The sequence below is a fragment of the Oncorhynchus masou genome, chromosome 15 (assembly GCF_036934945.1).
Source record: "Oncorhynchus masou masou isolate Uvic2021 chromosome 15, UVic_Omas_1.1, whole genome shotgun sequence".
NCBI classification, from domain to species: domain Eukaryota; kingdom Metazoa; phylum Chordata; class Actinopteri; order Salmoniformes; family Salmonidae; genus Oncorhynchus; species Oncorhynchus masou.
Genome location: NC_088226.1, coordinates 851,874 through 871,477, shown reverse-complemented (window position 1 = coordinate 871,477; position 19,604 = coordinate 851,874). Strand labels below are relative to the sequence as shown.

At 45.9% G+C, this 19,604-nt stretch overlaps 1 protein-coding gene across 1 annotated transcript in view; it reads right to left on the bottom strand.

The window, feature by feature from the left end:
- LOC135555267 (adhesion G protein-coupled receptor L1-like) overlaps nucleotides 1-19,604 on the bottom strand; it is a 242,721-nt gene that overhangs the window by 68,248 nt on the left and 154,869 nt on the right. Inside the window, exon 3 of the mRNA XM_064987580.1 lies at nucleotides 2,840-3,053. Coding sequence (XP_064843652.1) covers nucleotides 2,840-3,053 — 214 coding nt within the window. The remainder of the gene's footprint in view (nucleotides 1-2,839; nucleotides 3,054-19,604) is intronic.

The window sequence follows — 19,604 nt, the reverse complement described above, 5'->3', positions numbered from 1 at the left end:
TGCCATCACAGCAGCAAGATTTGTGACCTGTTGCCACAAGAAAAGGGCAACCAGTGAAGAACAAATACCATTGTAAATACAACCCATATTTATGCTTATTTATTTTCCCTTTTGTACTTTTTGCACATCATTACAACACTGTATAAATAAATAATATGACATTTGAGTGTAATGTTTACTCTTAATTGTGTATTGTTTATTTATCTTTTGTTTATTATCTACTTCACTTGCTTTGGCAATGTAAACATATGTTTCCCATGCCAATAAAGTCCCTCGAGGATCCTCCCCTTTTGTACATTTTCGCCTAGAATGACGTACCCAAATCTAACTGCCTGTAGCTCAGGACCTGAAGCAAGGATATATATATTCTTGGAACCATTTGAAAAGAAACACTTTGAAGTTTGTGGAAATGTTAAATGAATGTAGGAGAATATAACATTAGATCTGGTAAAAGATAATACAAAGAAAAAGACATGTGTTTTGTTTTATTGTTTTGTATCATCATCTTTGAAATGCAAGAGAAAGGCCACAATGTATTATTCCAGGTGCAATTTAGATTTTGGCCACTTTTGCAGCAGTGTACGTGCAAAAGACTGTTTTAGACTGATTTAGACTGATTGAATGAACCATTGCATTTCTGGTCTTTTTTTTTGTCAACACTGCCCAAATGTGCCTAATTGGTTTATTAATAACTTTTCATGTTCAAAATGATGCACTCTCCTCAAACAATAGCATGGTATTCTTTCACTTTAATAGCTACTGTAAATTGGACAGTGCAGTTAGATTAACAATAATCTAAGCTTTCTGCCAATATCAGATATGTCTATGTCCTGGGAAATGTTCTTGTTACTTACAACCTCATGCTAATTGCATTAGCCTACGTTAGCTCAACCGTCCCGCGGGGGACCCACCGATCCTGTGTAAATTGAAATTGAATTGAAATTCAATTGAGAGTGAGAGAGAAACATGGGAACAGAGAAACAAACTAGACAGAGGAGAGAGAAGAGAGTGATGAGAATAAAATGAATGAGGACATTGAGAGAATGACAGAAGGGACAAAAGAGAAGAGGCAGATAAATGTCCTTGGGGCTAAAGATGGAGGGAACGGGTTGGAAGGGGGTCATTTCAAACTAGACTAGATCATGTGACAGCTGGACCTGAGGAAAGAGGCGATGGAGGGATGAGGGAGGAAGAGGGGGAAGAGTGCCGCAAGAGTCTCCCTCCCCCGAAGGCTTGTGAGTGTGAGCAATTAAAGGTGAGAGAATGGGTGGGGACTGGTGCTGCTAAGACAGACAGACAGACAGACAGACAGACAGACAGACAGACAGACAGACAGGCACGCACACACACACACACACACACACACACACACACACACACACACACACACACACACACACACACACACACACACACACACACACACACACACACACACACACACAGAAACGCACACAAGGCAGGGAAACATTCAATTGCACATAAGACCATCATAATTTAAGCAGCTCAATGTATGCTCTCTCTCACACACTCACACTCCCAGCACACACACACTTCCCTTTTCTGCATATAATCCCCCCTCCTCTGTCCTCCTCTATCCTCCTCTGTCTTCTATCCTCCTCTATCAATCTCTGTCCTCCTCTATCCTCCTCTATCGATCTCTGTCCTCCTCTATCCTCATCTATCCTCCTCTGTCTTCTATCCTCCTCTATCGATCTCTGTCCTCCTCTGTCCTATATCGTCCTTCTATCCTTCTCTGTCCTCCTCTGCCGTCCTCTATCCTCCACTGTCCTCCTCTATCGTCCTTCTATCCTTCTCTGTCCTCCTCTAGCCTCCTTTGTCCTCCTCTATCCTCCTCTGTCCTCCTCTGTCCTCTTCTATCCTCCTCTGTCCTTCTCTATCTTCATCTGTCCTCCTCTGACATCCTCTATCCTCCTCTGTCCTTCTCTATCCTCCTCTATCTTCATCTGTCCTCCTATGTCCTCCTCTATCCTCCTCTGTCCTCCTCTATCCTTCTCTGTCCTCCTCTGTCCTCCTCTATCTTCATCTGTCCTCTTCTGTCCTCCTCTATCCTTCTCTGTCCTCCTCTATCCTCCTCTATCCAGCTTTAGCATTATTTCTCTCTTTCTGCTCTCTCTCTTGTTCATTCTCCATTTCTCTCCACGTCACTGCTGCACTCTCTTTATCTCCCCATCAGTGGTTCATTCTAGCCCGCGCCCGCTCCCTCCCTCCATCCCAACATCAATCCCCTTCAGATCTCTCCATCTCTCCATCCCTCCATCCCCACACCAATCCCCCTGTCCTCCTCCAGATCTGTCCATCTCTCTCTCCCTCTGTGCTTCCCTCCATCTCACCAGTAGCACCCTCTCCCTCCGTTACATGTGTGATGGATAGCAGCGAGAGGGCTGCCATAGATCAGCTCTATGAGGAGGCAGATGCTAAGCACAACCAGAGTGCAGCTGCATGCAGCCACACTACAAACACATATCTCACTACACACATACTGCATGCACTCGACTTTACACACTAACAGCACATAAGATAAAAAAACAAGCAGGACAGAAAGATACACCCACCCTGGGTGTCCTATGTCTTCTTATTTATCGTACACACACCAGAACATTACATCACCCAAAGAGATGAAAACACACACGTAGACACGCACACGGACACACAAGGGCACACCTGCAAGACACACACACACACACACACACACACACACACACACACACACACACACACACACACACACACACACACACACACACACACACACACACACACACACACACACACACACACACCTATCCACCCAACCCTCCCACCTCCCCACACGTACCTCTGTGACATGATCTTGAAGGCGTCAGGCAGGTAACACTGCACGTTCTCCATTTGGAAGGGGTCAGCGTCACAGATCTTGTCGTCCGTGCGGCCGTAGTTGGCCGTCTCAATCATGATGACATCACTGCCAGGGCAGCGCAGCTCGATGGGGTATCCCTCGCACGCCAGCTCTCTACGCATCAGGCCGAAGGGCATCGCTGACCGACTCAGAGCTACAGCAGATAGAGAAAGAGAGAGAGAGAAGGAGAGAGAGAGAAAGATAAAGTGTGTTATTGACAATGTAAGTGCATGGTATGAAATAGGAGGGAAATCATACAAACAAATGGCAGACATACCATCTCTGTAGAATAACAGAAATAACATAAAGCAAATGGCTAGGTAGAGAAAATGCTAGTCATCATGTACAGTAGCAGAAAGACAGGGCCGAAGAGCAGAATTTGTATTTTTACATAGCAGTTAGAATGTAGCATAAATACAATGAGACCATCATCTCAATTCACAGAGGACACAACTAAAAACAGTGTAGCCAGCCTCAAAGACAGAGAGTACAAGTGGACGTTGGATCCTAAAAGAGCACTTCCAGACCAGACCTGCCTCCCAAATGGCACCCTATTCCCTATAGTACACACATTATTTTTAATAGGGTGCCATTTGAGACACACCCCAGCTCTCCCAATCATTATATTTACCCAGTTTGAGAGGCAAACTGTTCAACGTTCTGGCTTGTTCCATTAACAGACTCCCACACACACAGCCAGCAGCTCAACCCCCACCACTCGGACACGCACACGTCTGACGCACAGCTCTGAAATAGAATGTCCTCACTTCACGTCTGCCTTGCAGCCGACGTCAACATTACACCTGAGTCGGGCTCACCTCCATACGGAGAGGGGGAATGAGGGAGGGAGAGGAGAGAGAGGAGGAGGCAAGAAAATACATTGAACAGAGAAGAGAAGAGGGCCTAAGAGAGGGAGAGAGAATCTCACCCTAGCCTCAGGCAGGGCCTCTCTGTACGAGGGCTGGCAGGCCCCTAGGCTCCCTCCCCCCACCTGTGTCATCTGTCCGTTTGCCATTTGTACGCCCACTCCATGCAATCAGAAGACTGAGAGGGCAGCTAGGAGAGAGAGCTGGCGCGGCGGACAGAGAGAGGGGGCAGCCAGGGTAGCGGGGGTTAATCGCTGTGCCAGGGCTGAGAGGGCCACAGACATGCACAGAGAGACACTCTCCATCTACTCCATCTCTCTCTCTCTCCCTCTCCTCCATCCCCCTCTCCATCTCTCTTCATCTGCACAAGTAGGCTTTCTAGCGGCCTCTGCATTCAGTCCTTCAACAAATTCAGTCCTACTCAGCTCACCACAAAATGGCTGCAGCCTTGGCATGTCCTCCACAAGGTCCAGTAGATAAGCTCCAAATAAATACCATATTGTTAAATTTGGCATAGAAGAATGAAAATTGAGGTGCTTGTATAATTGTTCCGCATTGAACAAAACCTGATATAGTGCCATTCATCAAAGCCTTGGGCCTGCATGTTGTGCATATGTCAATGGTGAAAATGCACTTGTCTGCATTTAATTTTGGGTCGTTGCTTCCCCTGAGTTGGATCTACGTGGCCCTGCATTTGCTGTTTTCTCACCCGTTTAAAAGTGCAAATGAAAAAATCTTCACTTGAACATGATTGGTCAACTCTCCCAGCCTTCCTCCATCAATGTATGTGAATATTTGGGTTGCTGCAGTTCAGACCTGTGGCTCTCTAACCTTGCCCACTCTGAGAGCTGCAAAAACTGGAAATCAGTCGCCAAAGATAAAATGCAAAAAGGCTAAACAACAAGAATGTGCTCAACCAGGCGGTTAATATGCCAGTAAAATGTACTATAGAGTAAGAATATGGTAAATAATTGTTATATTAAAAATAATTATTTGGTGAAGAATATTATTGAATTGATGTCAAAACACTATATTATTCAACATACATTGATTAAACAATATTTCATGCCCCCTGTGGTAAATTAATCAATATTCAGACTAAAGAAAGCCTATAAAATAATGCCTTTAATTGTAATAAAAAACTGCACTCAAATTGTCACATATCTGAAATTGTAGTCTGAACATGTGGAAAACATGATAGAGGGATATGGATCATTTGAAATGTAAGAAAATCATTTTGGGGGACATTGTACTATATACCACCCAGAAACACATTCATTTAAATGGCATTCAATATTTATGTTTGGACACACAAAATTATCATCATTTGTTCAATCCTCATATAAAGTGATACTGTGAGATTCAGATGAACTCATGGATATGATTTCATTTGTTTGTCTCTGTGTGACATATAAAAGAAGCTTGTGGTCGTTGTACTGGCCAATACAAACTAGTGTTCGCTCAACGACTGGAAGTCGACAGCTACATACAGAACAAGAGATGTGCTTGTCTTGTGCTGGGGAACCCCGTATTAAATACTAAGCATGGCCTCCCCTCCCCTCAATGAAAGCTGGGTTTGTATCCTGCCCAATGCATTCATCAAGTAGCCAAGCCTATCCATTGGGGCGGCAGGGTACCCTAGTTGTTAGAGCGTTGGACTAGTAACCGAAAGGTTTCATGTTCAAATCCCCTATCTGACAAGGGAGAAATCTGTCGTTCTGCTCCTGAACAGGCATTTAACCCACTGTTCCTAGACCATCATTGAAAATAATAATTAGTTCTTAACTTACTTGCCTAGTTAAATAAAGGTAAACATAAAAGGATTTGATTGTGAGACTGCCTTGAAATAAATCTTAGTCATCAAAGATTTTTTTTAAAGATCACATTTGGGAGCAGCAAAACAGTGAGCAGACATTCTCATGTGTCCATATGCCTTTCATGGAATGAGACATGTGATGATGCCTGTGACCCTCGTATTTAGAAACATTGTTTACCTGTAACAATTTCTTGTTAGGGGTTCAGGCAGCGAAGCTGCAAGAAACCATATTGTACTTGTTGGTTGCCCAGCAGTGAGCTCCCTTCTCCTACTCAAAGAGCTTAAGAGAGTTGTAGGGCTTCCCAGACACAGCCCATCTGTAAATAGTGTCAGGATTTGGCCAGGGTTGTTCCGGGTTTTGGTCACTAGATGCCCCCATTGTGCTTTTTGACCTTATGTTTTTTCCCTTGTTCCCCATTATTATTTGCACCTGTGCCTCGTTTCCCCTGATTGTATTTAAACCCTTAGTTTCCCTCAGTTCTGTGCTCTGTGTTTGTATGTTAGCACCCAGCCCTAGTGTTCTGTGTACTCTTGTCGATTCCGGTGGACGCTCTTGTGGAATTCTGTTTTTGTTTTTGAGTATCTCTTGAGGCTTTTTTGTGCTATACCTACCACCTTTTGGATTTGCCATTTTGTTTTGAAGGACTTCTCCTTTTTTACTTTATTAAATACACCATCTTAAGTACTGCTGTGTCTGCCTCATCTTCTGGGTTCTGCTGACTATTCGTGGCTCAGTTGGTTAAGTGACTGTTTCTCACTCCGGAGACCCAGGTTCGTAACCGGGTCCTGACAGAAACACAGAGCCAAAAATGAACCCAGAGGCAGCCAGTTCCCAGGACCTTTTTGCCATGCTGTCCCACCACCAGGAGACTGTCCAACGCCACGAAGCCGCCCTGGTTCAGCAAGAGGCCTTAATGGCTAGACATTCTCATCTTCTGTCGGAGATGCTGACTTCCATTAAGCAAATATCTGATCGTCTTACTCCGGCAACAGTTCCCGTCCCAGTACCTCAGATTCACGTACCCATGGCAGTTAACCCCCTGGCTGAACCTCGTCTTCCACCTCCCCAACGGTTCTCAGGTGATCCAAGTGCTTGTAAAGGGTTTCTCACCCAATGTTCTCTCTCCTTTGAGCTACAACCCTCGTCGTTTCCCACCGACCGGTCTAAGATCGCTTATATCATCACCCTGCTGTCGGAAAAAGCCCTGGCCTGGGCTACTGCTGTGTGGGATGCCCATAGTTCCTGCTGTGCCAGCTACTCTGCCTTTGCTGAGGAATTCAAACGAGTGTTTCAAGGCCCAAGCAGTGGTTCTGACTCAGCCAAACAGCTCCTGACTCTCCACCAAGGTTGGCGCAGCGTGACGGACTATGCCATCCAGTTCCGCACGGTGGCAGCAGCGAGTGGCTGGAACAACGAGGCGCTCACGGTGTGCTTTCTGAAAGGCCTTTCCGACACTATCCAAGATGAACTGGCCACTCGGGAACCACCGGACAATCTCGAGTCCCTGATCAAGTTGGCCTCACGCATTGACCAGCGTCTGAGAGAGAGAGAACTCAACCGTAGACCTCAAGCCCCTATCAGTCCCAGCTCCGAGTCCCCACCTTTATCCTCGCTGACTCCACCGGAACCCATGCAGATTGGACACATCTCCCAGGCTGAAAGAGACCGCCGGATGAGGGAGCGACGCTGTCTATATTGCGGCAAACCGGGCCATTTCCGTTCCACGTGTCCCGGGCTCCAGGGAAACGCTCTGTCCCGTACAGACCGGGGGAACTGTAACGGGAAACATAACCTCCTCCCATCCGTCCAACTCCCGTCTGCTCATTCCAGTCACCCTCTCCTGGGACAACCACAAGCTTCACCTTCAAGCCTTGGTAGACTCTGGAGCCGCAGGTAACTTCATGGATGGTGTCTGGGCGAAGGAGAATGGCGTTCCCTCTGAACCTCTAAGTGACCCCATGAGGGTTACTACATTGGATGGAAGCCCTTTGGGATCTGGACTTGTCACTCATGTCACTACCTCCTTGCGACTTTCAGTTTCACAACACCAGGAATTTATGAACTTTCATTTGATCTCCTGTTCCGAGTTCCCTCTCGTCCTTGGATACCCCTGGCTTCACAGCCATAACCCTCACATCGACTGGTCTGTGGGCACTATCAAGCAGTGGGGTCCTACGTGCCAAGCTACTTGTATTTTCCAGAATTCCCCGAGTTCTACTCCCGAGTCTTTAGAATCCATCGACCTGACCCGAGTTCCCGAGTGTTACCATGACCTCAAACTGGTGTTTAGCAAACAGAGGGCCACCATGCTACCACCCCATAGACCTTACGATTGCCCCATCGACCTGTTTCCGGGCACTTGCCCCCCCAGGGGTCGGATCTTTTCCCTTTCTCCACCCGAACGAGCTACTATGGATACCTACATCAAGGACGCTCTGGAAGCAGGCCTCATGCGTCCATCCACCTCCCCGGCGGGAGCAGGGTTTTTCTTTGTGGCCAAGAAAGACGGTGGATTACGTCCTTGCATCGACTACCAGGGACTCAATGCCATAACCGTCCGTAACCGTTACCCGCTACCCCTTATGGCCACAGCCTTCGAGCTGCTCCAGGAAGCAGTTGTTTTCACTAAGCTTGACCTGCGGAACGCATACCATCTTGTGCGGATCAGACCTGGTGACGAGTGGAAGACCGCTTTCAACACGCCTACTGGTCACTATGAATACTTGGTGATGCCCTTCGGCCTGACCAACGCCCCAGCGGTGTTCCAAGCGCTCATAAACGATGTGCTTAGGGATATGCTTAACATATTTGTGTTCGTTTACTTGGATGACATCCTCATCTTTTCGAGCTCCCTTCAAGAACACACTAAGCATGTCAGACAAGTACTCAAACGCCTCCTAGACAGCCATCTGTACGTTAAGCCGGAAAAATGTGAATTCCATTCATCCCGAGTACAATTCCTGGGATTTGTAGTGGAACCCGGTCAAGTCCAAATGGACCCCAGGAAGGTAGGGGCGGTAGCGGATTGGCCCACCCCCAAATCCGTTAAGGAAGTTCAGCGTTTCCTGGGCTTCACAAACTTTTACCGCAAGTTCATCAAGAACTTCAGCTTGGTGGCAGCCCCTCTCTCAGCTTTAACCAAGGGTGGCAATGCAAGGTTTTTGTGGGGAAGAGAAGCTGAGACGGCCTTCCAAGGACTCAAGCAGCGCGTCCTCTCTGCTCCCATCCTGATACTACCGACTACGGATGAACCGTTTGTGGTGGAGGTAGACGCATCAGAGGTTGGTGTTGGAGCTGTCCTGTCTCAGAGGGGTGAAGACAAGAAGCTTCATCCGTGCGCTTTCTTCTCACACCGGCTTACCCCGACTGAGAGGAACTACGATGTGGGGGATCGTGAACTCCTAGCGGTTAAGATGGCATTGAAGGAATGGAGACACTGGCTCGAGGGGGCTTCTCACCCGTTTCAAGTGCTTACGGACCACAAAAATCTGGAGTATATCCAGCAGGCGAAGCGGTTGAACTCTAGACAAGCTAGATGGTCTCTTTTCTTCAATCGATTCCAGTTTATCCTCACCTATCGGCCCGGGTCGAAGAATCTCAAACCGGATGCCCTGTCCCGAGTCTACGCTCCTGCCATTCGAGATGACACGGACATGCCTGTCCTTCCTGCTGCTAAGATTGTGGCTCCGATCTCGTGGCAAGTTGAGGATACCGTGAGACGTGCTCAAGCTAGCGAACCGGACCCGAAAGGAGGTCCTGCCAATCGGTTGTTTGTCCCCAAGGCAGTGAGGACTCAGGTCCTTCTGTGGGGGCACTCCTCTCGCCTCACCTGTCATCCGGGCGTAGGTCGCACCTTGGAGTTCATCCAGCGTAAGTTCTGGTGGCCTACCATAAGAGAAGACGTTGCCACTTTCGTCAATGCCTGTCCCGTGTGCTGCCAGGGCAAATCTTCTCACCTCCGCCCTCAAGGACTCCTTCACCCTTTACCTGTTCCCCACAGACCCTGGTCCCATATCTCATTGGACTTTATTACTGGACTTCCTCCATCCCATGGCAATACTACTATCCTAGTCATAATCGACAGGTTTTCAAAGGCGGCTAGGTTCGTCCCTCTGACTAAGTTACCTTCTGCCAAGCAAACGGCTGAGTTGGTAATTAATCATGTGTTCCGAGTCTTCGGCATTCCTCAAGATATGGTTTCTGACAGAGGTCCCCAGTTCGCCTCAAGGTTTTGGAAGGCCTTCTGCCAACTCATGGTGGCTTCTGCCAGTCTATCTTCAGGGTACCATCCGGAGTCCAACGGCCAAACAGAGAGGATGAATCAAGAGCTGGAAACCACCCTCCGATGTATGACTCGTGACAACCCGTCCACATGGTCATCCTTTATTGTTTGGGCCGAATACGCGCACAACACCTTGCGCTCCTCCTCCACTGGTATGTCCCCGCACGAGTGTCAGTTTGGCTATGCTCCTCCATTGTTCCCGGACCAGGAGGCAGAAGTCAGAGTGCCTTCAGCCTTGAAGTTCGTCAGACGCTGTCGGCTTATGTGGAGGAAGACCCGTCTTAATCTTATGCGTTCCTCACAGAGGTACCAACAACAAGCCAACAGACGTCGCCGTCCCGGCCAGAGAGTCTGGCTCTCCACAAGAGACTTACCTCTACGGGTGGAGTCTCGCAAGCTGTCCCAAAAATACATCGGTCCCTTCAAGGTTGCCAGGAGAGTTAACCCAGTTTCTTATCGCCTACACTTACCCAGATCCCTTAAGATTAATCCCACATTTCACATTTCATTGTTAAAACCTGTTGTTTTTTCTCCCCTTGTCCCGGCAGACAGACCTGTCATTGGAGGCCAGCCGGCTTATACCGTCCATCGGATACTGGATTCCCGCCGGGTGCAGCGGTCCTGGCAGTATCTGGTGGACTGGGAAGGCTACGGTCCCGAGGAGCGCTCCTGGGTTCCTGCCAAAGACATCCTGGATCCTGACCTCATTCGTCAGTTCAGGGCCCTCCACCCTGAGAGAGCTGGTAGGAACGTCAGGAGCCGTTCCTAGGGGGGGGGATTCTGTCAGGATTTGGCCAGTGTTGTTCCGGGTTTTGGTCACTAGATGCCCCCATTGTGCTTTTTGACCTTATGTTTTTTCCCTTGTTCCCCATTATTATTTGCACCAGTGCCTCTTTTTCCCCTGATTGTATTTAAACCCTTAGTTTCCCTCAGTTCTGTGCTCTGTGTTTGTATGTTAGCACCCAGCCCTAGTGTTCTGTGTACTCTTGTCGATTCCGGTGGACGCTCTTGTGGAATTCTGTTTTTGTTTTTGAGTATCTCTTGAGGCTTTTTTGTGCTATACCTACCACCTTTTGGATTTGCCATTTTGTATTGAAGGACTTCTCCTTTTTTACTTTATTAAATACACTGTCTTAAGTACTGCTGTGTCTGCCTCATCTTCTGGGTTCTGCTGACTATTCGTGGCTCAGTTGGTTAAGTGACTGTTTCTCACTCCGGAGACCCAGGTTCATAACCGGGTCCTGACAAATAGCCCATCCAACTACCTACCTCATCCCCATATTGTTTTTATTTACTTTTTTTGCTCTTTTGAACACCAGTATTTCTACTTGCACATCCTCATCTGCACATCTATCACTCCAGTGTTAATTTGCTAAATTGTAATTACTTCTCTACTATGGCCTATTTATTGCCTTACTCCATTTGCACACACTCTATATATATTTTTCTATTGTGTTATTGGCTGTATGTTTGTTTATTCCATGTGTAACTCTGTGTTGTTGTTTGTGTCGCACTGCTTTGCTTTATCTTGGCCAGGTCGCAATGGTAAATGAGAACTTGTTCTCAACTGACCAACCTGGTTAAATAAAGGTGAAAAAAATCCCTCACTATATTGTCTAAGCATGTCTCCCTCAATAAGTCTGTCTCATTCTACCTGTTGATGTTTCAATGGTGCCAAGGATAGTTCCAGTTTTTATTTGCTCTGATGTTTGCCTCTCTATGACACACCAGGTCTGATTCCCGCAACATCTGCTGTTTGGGTCCTTCCACTTCTACAACATCTAAATAAGGCAAAGGTCTGGAATTAATCTGAGCCGTGTTACAGCACTATAGCAGACTTTTAAAGATCATTTATGCTTGAGCCGTCATGCGTAGTATTTCTTGTGAATTTGATCTCTGCTAACATCTGGGAAAATGCCTTTAAAAAGCTCATAAAGAGCAATAGTAATAGTGTCTTTTTGTAGGCACTAATGCAGGCTAACACTGTCATGGCTCGCTGGCCAAAGCTTATGGGGAAATTAATGTTTTTTGGGAGGGATTCAGGATAAGCGCTGAAAATAATGTCTGTGGTAAACACAGGCTTAGGAGATCTGATACGTGTTATTCTATGAGACAATCTTCATCAGCTTTTTGTGAATTTTGAAGCATTTATGTAATCAAAACGAGCAAAAAGCTAACCATGTGCTAACATGTAAAAAGATAAAACTACACCTCAGGTCGCGTACCTTTGACATTGAGCTAACCGGCTTAGCTGACCTTATCAGACTTAGCTTACCTTATCAGACTTAGCTTACCTTATCAGACTTAGCTGACCTTATCAGACTTAGCTGACCTTATCAGACTTAGCTTACTTTATCAGACTTAGCTTACCTTATCAGACTTAGCTGACCTTATCAGACTTAGCTGACCTTATCAGACTTAGCTGACCTTATCAGACTTAGCTGACCTTATCAGACTTAGCTTACCTTATCAGACTTAGCTTACCTTATCAGACTTAGCTTACTTTATCAGACTTAGCTTACCTTATCAGACTTAGCTTACCTTATCAGACTTAGCTGACCTTATCAGACTTAGCTGACCTTATCAGACTTAGCTTACTTTATCAGACTTAGCTTACTTTATCAGACTTAGCTTACCTTATCAGACTTAGCTGACCTTATCAGACTTAGCTGACCTTATCAGACTTAGCTTACCTTATCAGACTTAGCTGACCTTATCAGACTTAGCTGACCTTATCAGACTTAGCTGACCTTATCAGACTTAGCTTACCTTATCAGACTTAGCTTACCTTATCAGACTTAGCTTACTTTATCAGACTTAGCTTACTTTATCAGACTTAGCTTACCTTATCAGACTTAGCTTACCTTATCAGACGGACCCAAAGTCTCCTCTAGATAACATAGTTGGGGAACTGATACAATGAGCACCGTCCCTCTGAGGAGATGTGGTTGCAGACTGGAGCAAAACAATATACCATCCTTGCATTTTTGTTTGAGCTGGTAAGCAGAAAGCTAACTAAGCTAACTAGCTTTTTGGCGGACTAGTGTAGCGTAGAATAGTTTGCATGGTCGGCGTAATGTCGTGAAAATGCTTGCCACTGAAGCTGAAGTTCAAGTTCTCTGATAGTTAGCGACTCATTAGCAAGTGACTTATTTTGAGAACGTAAAGGCTTTATAATTCCTAAGGGTCATGTTAACTGACTGTTATCATCTCATAGAACAAAACATATAAGATATCCAAAGCCTGTGTTAACCTCAGACCTTATTTTCAGCATTTATCCCAAATAGGAATAGCAAACGAACCAGAGGTAGAAAATTATCATTCATTTCCGTTATTACAAGTTGGCAAGTGCTGTTGTCAACTGTCTAGCGCGCTGTGCTATAACTCCACATGGGTTGAATCCCGGCCAAAGTCCCATTGCCCATTCACCCATTTCTCTTTTCATATATTTTATTAATGCAAGACAAAACATGCAAGCTTTGTATTTAACACACCACTTTGAAAGTGAGAGTATCAACATTTCACTGGGGTTTCTGATGGATTGTCATCATTGTTGAGATTGTTGCATTTTTGTGACTATATCAGGTTTTGTTGCGTGCGAATTTCAATGCTTCTACACCAAAGTGAATCATTTTGCAGCTTACCTAGTGGACTAACAGTCAGAGCTCAGAGGCAGAGGGACGAGATGGCAGGGGAGCTCTCCCTGGTAATGAAGGACAGCCAGTACATAGGAGTGGAGCTTTCCACTGCCAGCTAGACAGATAACTGCTGTCCATGGTGCTGAAGAACTATGATGAGAATATGTCTATAGAAATGCATTTGGAGAGCAATAACCATTGGAGTCTGGCTATGGTTTAGTCTACATCAGACAGACTAGAACAACCAATGGAACTAGCAATGCATTGCGCTACATCAGAGTGACTGCAAAGTCTATGGGAGGGAACAGTCCATGGTACTGAAAACAGAATGACAGGTAGTGATAGGCTCTTTACGACCTTGAATCAACAGAGGGAACATTTTACACATTAAGTCTGCCCCTTTCTTTGATCGGTCCCAATTTCTCAGTTTACCTCAGAGTCAAAGCTAGCTATCTCCAACCAACCAGATTTGACAAGAGAACTTTAAAAAGCTGCTGCTCTCCTCAACTACTTAGCCCTCTTATACTCTCCTAACCAGACTGTATTAGCAGTTGAGAAAGGCAGGATGCCGAAAAGCTGGGTTCTATGCTGGCTTATTGATATAATTAATTAAAATGAATGAAAAATTACTGAATAAAGCATATAAACAGGCTGTATTAGAGACTAGACTAGGAGACACTGTCTCTTCTCTCTTCTCTCAGTGCTGGAACACACAGAACAGAACAGAACAGGCCTGTTTTCCTTGGCAGTTGATGATGAGGCTCTGGGTGAATTAGACTTCAGTCTATCCATTCAGGAAATGTGCCCGTAAGGGTCAACGTCAATGTCAGTCATTTCCAGAGATGCTGTGTAGCTGCAGCTACATGACTCACTGCATTGAGACTAGCTCATATTTCTAAACGTCACTCATTCATGCAGCTGCATTACTTGGGTAATGTTGTGTCAGTGTGTAACTAAGGACATTAAGGCTGAATAGCCAGATCAAATGTATTTAAAATCCTTTATGCCTCACCAGCATAATATTTCTTCGTAACGGCCTTCTAAAAACACAACCAGACAGAGACGGCAAAAACACATTCATATTAGGAACACAGATGTTTCACACTCTCTCACAAACATTCTAATAAATGCATGCATAGTCGCCCACGCACACGCACACACACACACACACAGACACATGCACACGCAAACAAACACACACACACACACACACACACAAACACACACACACACACACACACACACACACACAGTGTGTGGAATCTGTACTTTACTTCACTACATTCCTAAAGAAAATATATTTTTTACTCCATTACATTTTCCCTGACACCCAAAAGTACTCGTTGCATTTTGAATGCTTAGCAGAACAGGAAAATCGTCTAATTCACACATTTATCAAGAGAACATCCCTGGTCATGCCTACTGCCTCTGATTTGGCAGACTCACTAAACACACATGCTTCATATGTAAATGATGTCTGAGTGTTGCAGTGTGCCCCTGAACATCCGTAAATAAAAAGAACAGAAAATCATTCCGCCTGGTTTGCCTAATATACGGACTATGAAATTATTTATACTTTTACTTTTGATGCTTATGTATATTTTAGCAATTACATTTACTTTTGATTCTTAAGTACATTTAAAACCAAATACTTTTAGACTTTTACTCAAGTAGTATTTTACTGAGTGACTTTCATTTTTACATTTACTATTACAGTTTTTTTTAAACAATCGCTAGGACCCATTTCTCAATACTTAAGTCAGTTTTTCAAATCTCTTCACACAGTTCTCATAATCAACTTTCAGCTTGGCACAGCAGTTCATTTCATATCCAAAATGAACTCAAACCACTAAAACACATGTCTCAAATCATTGTTCCATAACAGTAGCAAAGCACTTTTTGTCACTCATAAAACAATGACCTTAAAAACACTAACAACAGGTAGCATTACACAATGTTTTCGTTAGTTAAGTTTCTTTACAAAACAAGAATGACACTTCTCTACTGTTTAGAATTCACTGCAGTATATGTTACAGGAATGAATCAGACATGATGCAATATGCTTCAATATGTTTTATGTCATTTTCTGGCATTGAGTGATTCCAAAATATAATAATTTGTATGTACAGCCTCTACCAATACAGATACAGTTGCAATGCTTGTCAACCCTGTCATCTGCATTTGGCCACAGGTTCTCATCCACATCACATCTTATGTCATCTTGGGCAACACCTAGGAAATAATATTTTGGCATGCCTGGTCCATCCCTAGCAGTCATCTGCAGATATGTCCAGGCATCCAGCAGTCATTGCGTTCAGGAGGGACATTTTATCATGTGGATGGTTGTCATAAACCTTCGACCCTCATGAGGAAAATAATTCCTCTATGGGGTTGAGTAGTGGAGAGTAAGACGATAATCATGATTTATTACATGATCAATTATAGTGGCCCTAATCTCATCTGAGACGGCAGCTCTTGATCTCCTTCTCAGTCTTCTTCCACCACACATACATAGTCCTCTCCCTCTCCCTCTCACAGCCACTCTTCTTCCTCTCAGTCTTCTTCCACCATGCATACGTACTCCTCTCCCTCTCCCTCTCACAGCCACTCTTCTTCCTCTCAGTCTTCTTCCACCATGCATACATACTCCTCTCCCTCTCCCTCTCACAGCCACTCTTCTTCCTCTCAGTCTTCTTCCACCATGCATACGTACTCCTCTCCCTCTCACAGCCACTCTTCTTCCTCTCAGTCTTCTTCCACCATGCATACGTACTACTCTCCCTCTCCCTCTCACAGCCACTCTTCTTCCTCTCAGTCTTCTTCCACCATGCATATGTACTCCTCTCCCTCTCACAGTCACTCTTCTTCTTCTCAGTCTTCTTCCACCATGCATACGTACTCCTCTCCCTCTCACAGCCACTCTTCTTCCTCTCAGTCTTCTTCCACCATGCATATGTACTCCTCTCCCTCTCACAGTCACTCTTCTTCCTCTCAGTCTTCTTCCACCATGCATACGTACTCCTCTCCCTCTCACAGCCACTCTTCTTCCTCTCAGTCTTCTTCCACCATGCATACGTACTCCTCTCCCTCTCACAGCCACTCTTCTTCCTCTCAGTCTTCTTCCACCATGCATACGTACTCCTCTCCCTCTCCCTCTCACAGTCACTCTTCTTCCTCTCAGTCTTCTTCCACCATGCATACGTACTCCTCTCCCTCTCACAGCCACTCTTCTTCCTCTCAGTCTTCTTCCACCATGCATACGTACTCCTCTCCCTCTCACAGCCACTCTTCTTCCTCTCAGTCTTCTTCCACCATGCATACGTACTACTCTCCCTCTCCCTCTCACAGCCACTCTTCTTCCTCTCAGTCTTCTTCCACCATGCATATGTACTCCTCTCCCTCTCACAGTCACCCTTCTTCTTCTCAGTCTTCTTCCACCATGCATACGTACTCCTCTCCCTCTCACAGCCACTCTTCTTCCTCTCAGTCTTCTTCCACCATGCATACGTACTCCTCTCCCTCTCACAGCCACTCTTCTTCCTCTCAGTCTTCTTCCACCATGCATACGTACTCCTCTCCCTCTCCCTCTCACAGCCACTCTTCTTCCTCTCAGTCTTCTTCCACCATGCATACGTACTCCTCTCCCTCTCCCTCTCACAGTCACTCTTCTTCCTCTCAGTCTTCTTCCACCATGCATACGTACTCCTCTCCCTCTCCCTCTCACAGCCACTCTTCTTCCTCTCAGTCTTCTTCCACCATGCATACGTACTCCTCTCCCTCTCCCTCTCCCAGCCACTCTTCTTCCTCTCAGTCTTCTTCCACCATGCATACGTACTCCTCTCCCTCTTCCTCTCCCAGCCACTCTTCTTCCTCTCAGTCCTCTTCCACCATGCATACGTACTCCTCTTCCTCTCCCTCTCACAGCCACTCTTCTTCCTCTCAGTCTTCTTCCACCATGCATACATAGTCCTCTCCCTCTCCCTCTCACAGTCACTCTTCTTCCTCTCAGTCTTCTTCCACCATGCATACGTACTCCTCTCCCTCTCACGGCCACTCTTCTTCCTCTCAGTCTTCTTCCACCATGCATATGTACTCCTCTCACAGCCACTCCTTCCTCTCAGTCACTCTTCTTCCTCTCAGTCACTCTTCTTCCTCTCAGTCTTCTTCCACCATGCATACGTACTCCTCTCCCTCTCACGGCCACTCTTCTTCCTCTCAGTCTTCTTCCACCATGCATACGTACTCCTCTCCCTCTCACAGCCACTCTTCTTCCTCTCAGTCTTCTTCCACCATGCATACGTACTCCTCTCCCTCTCCCTCTCACAGTCACTCTTCTTCCTCTCAGTCTTCTTCCACCATGCATACGTACTCCTCTCCCTCTCACAGCCACTCTTCTTCCTCTCAGTCTTCTTCCACCATGCATACGTACTCCTCTCCCTCTCACAGCCACTCTTCTTCCTCTCAGTCTTCTTCCACCATGCATACGTACTCCTCTCCCTCTCCCTCTCACAGTCACTCTTCTTCCTCTCAGTCTTCTTCCACCATGCATACGTACTCCTCTCCCTCTCACAGCCACTCTTCTTCCTCTCAGTCTTCTTCCACCATGCATACGTACTCCTCTCCCTCTCCCTCTCACAGTCACTCTTCTTCCTCTCAGTCTTCTTCCACCATGCATACGTACTCCTCTCCCTCTCACAGCCACTCTTCTTCCTCTCAGTCTTCTTCCACCATGCATACGTACTCCTCTCCTCTCCCTCTCACAGCCACTCTTCTTCCTCTCAGTCTTCTTCCACCATGCATACGTACTCCTCTCCCTCTCCCTCTCACAGTCACTCTTCTTCCTCTCAGTCTTCTTCCACCATGCATACGTACTCCTCTCTCCCTCTCACAGCCACTCTTCTTCCTCTCAGTCTTCTTCCACCATGCATACATAGTCCTTTCCTCTCCCTCTCCCTCTCACAGCCACTCTTCTTCCTCTCAGTCTTCTTCCACCATGCATACGTCTCTCCTCTCCCTCTCACAGCCACTCTTCTTCCTCTCAGTCTTATTCCACCATGCATACGTACTCCTCTCCCTCTCCCTCTCTCCCTCTCCCTCTCACAGCCACTCTTCTTCCTCTCAGTCTTCTTCCACCATGCATACGTACTCCTCTCCCTCTCACAGCCACTCTTCTTCCTCTCAGTCTTCTTCCACCATGCATACGTACTCCTCTCCCTCTCCCTCTCACAGTCACTCTTCTTCCTCTCAGTCTTCTTCCACCATGCATACGTACTCCTCTCCCTCTCACAGCCACTCTTCTTCCTCTCAGTCTTCTTCCACCATGCATACATAGTCCTTTCCCTCTCCCTCTCCCTCTCACAGCCACTCTTCTTCCTCTCAGTCTTCTTCCACCATGCATACGTACTCCTCTCCCTCTCACAGCCACTCTTCTTCCTCTCAGTCTTCTTCCACCATGCATACGTACTCCTCTCCCTCTCCCTCTCACAGCCACTCTTCTTCCTCTCAGTCTTCTTCCACCATGCATACATAGTCCTCTCCCTCTCCCTCTCCCTCTCACAGCCACTCTTCTTCCTGTCAGCCACTTCTCTATCTCTGGCTGGGTCCATGTTTATATTGCAGTACAGTATTATTCCTAAGATGTCCCCTTTTGTATAGATGGTAATGAAAATGAAAGACCAACACCTGGGTAGGTGTTCAGCTACAATGGGAATCAGCTGTGGTTGGTCTAATTGTTTTGATAGTATTTCATTTTTTAGATTTGGAATATATTTCAATACTGTATTACTTAAGAAATGTAGCAAATTGCTGTCTTATTACATGTTGTGTTATGTTAGGTTTTTAACTTAAGTTTAACAGTTTTGAAAAGAGTATGTAAATGTGCAAATTGGCCTGTAGGTACTGAGAGTTTTGGTGGTGGTTGTGTCTGAGTGAGAAAAACATTTATGAAATTTGAAAGATGTAGTCATTGAATGCATTTTGTGACAAAGCAATGAAAAATGATCCACAGTTTAGCCCACATAGACTGCTGATGTGTTTACTGTGTGAAGAGTTTTGAAAAAGTGATCTAAGTAGTGAGAAATGGTCCTAGCGATTTTAAAAATC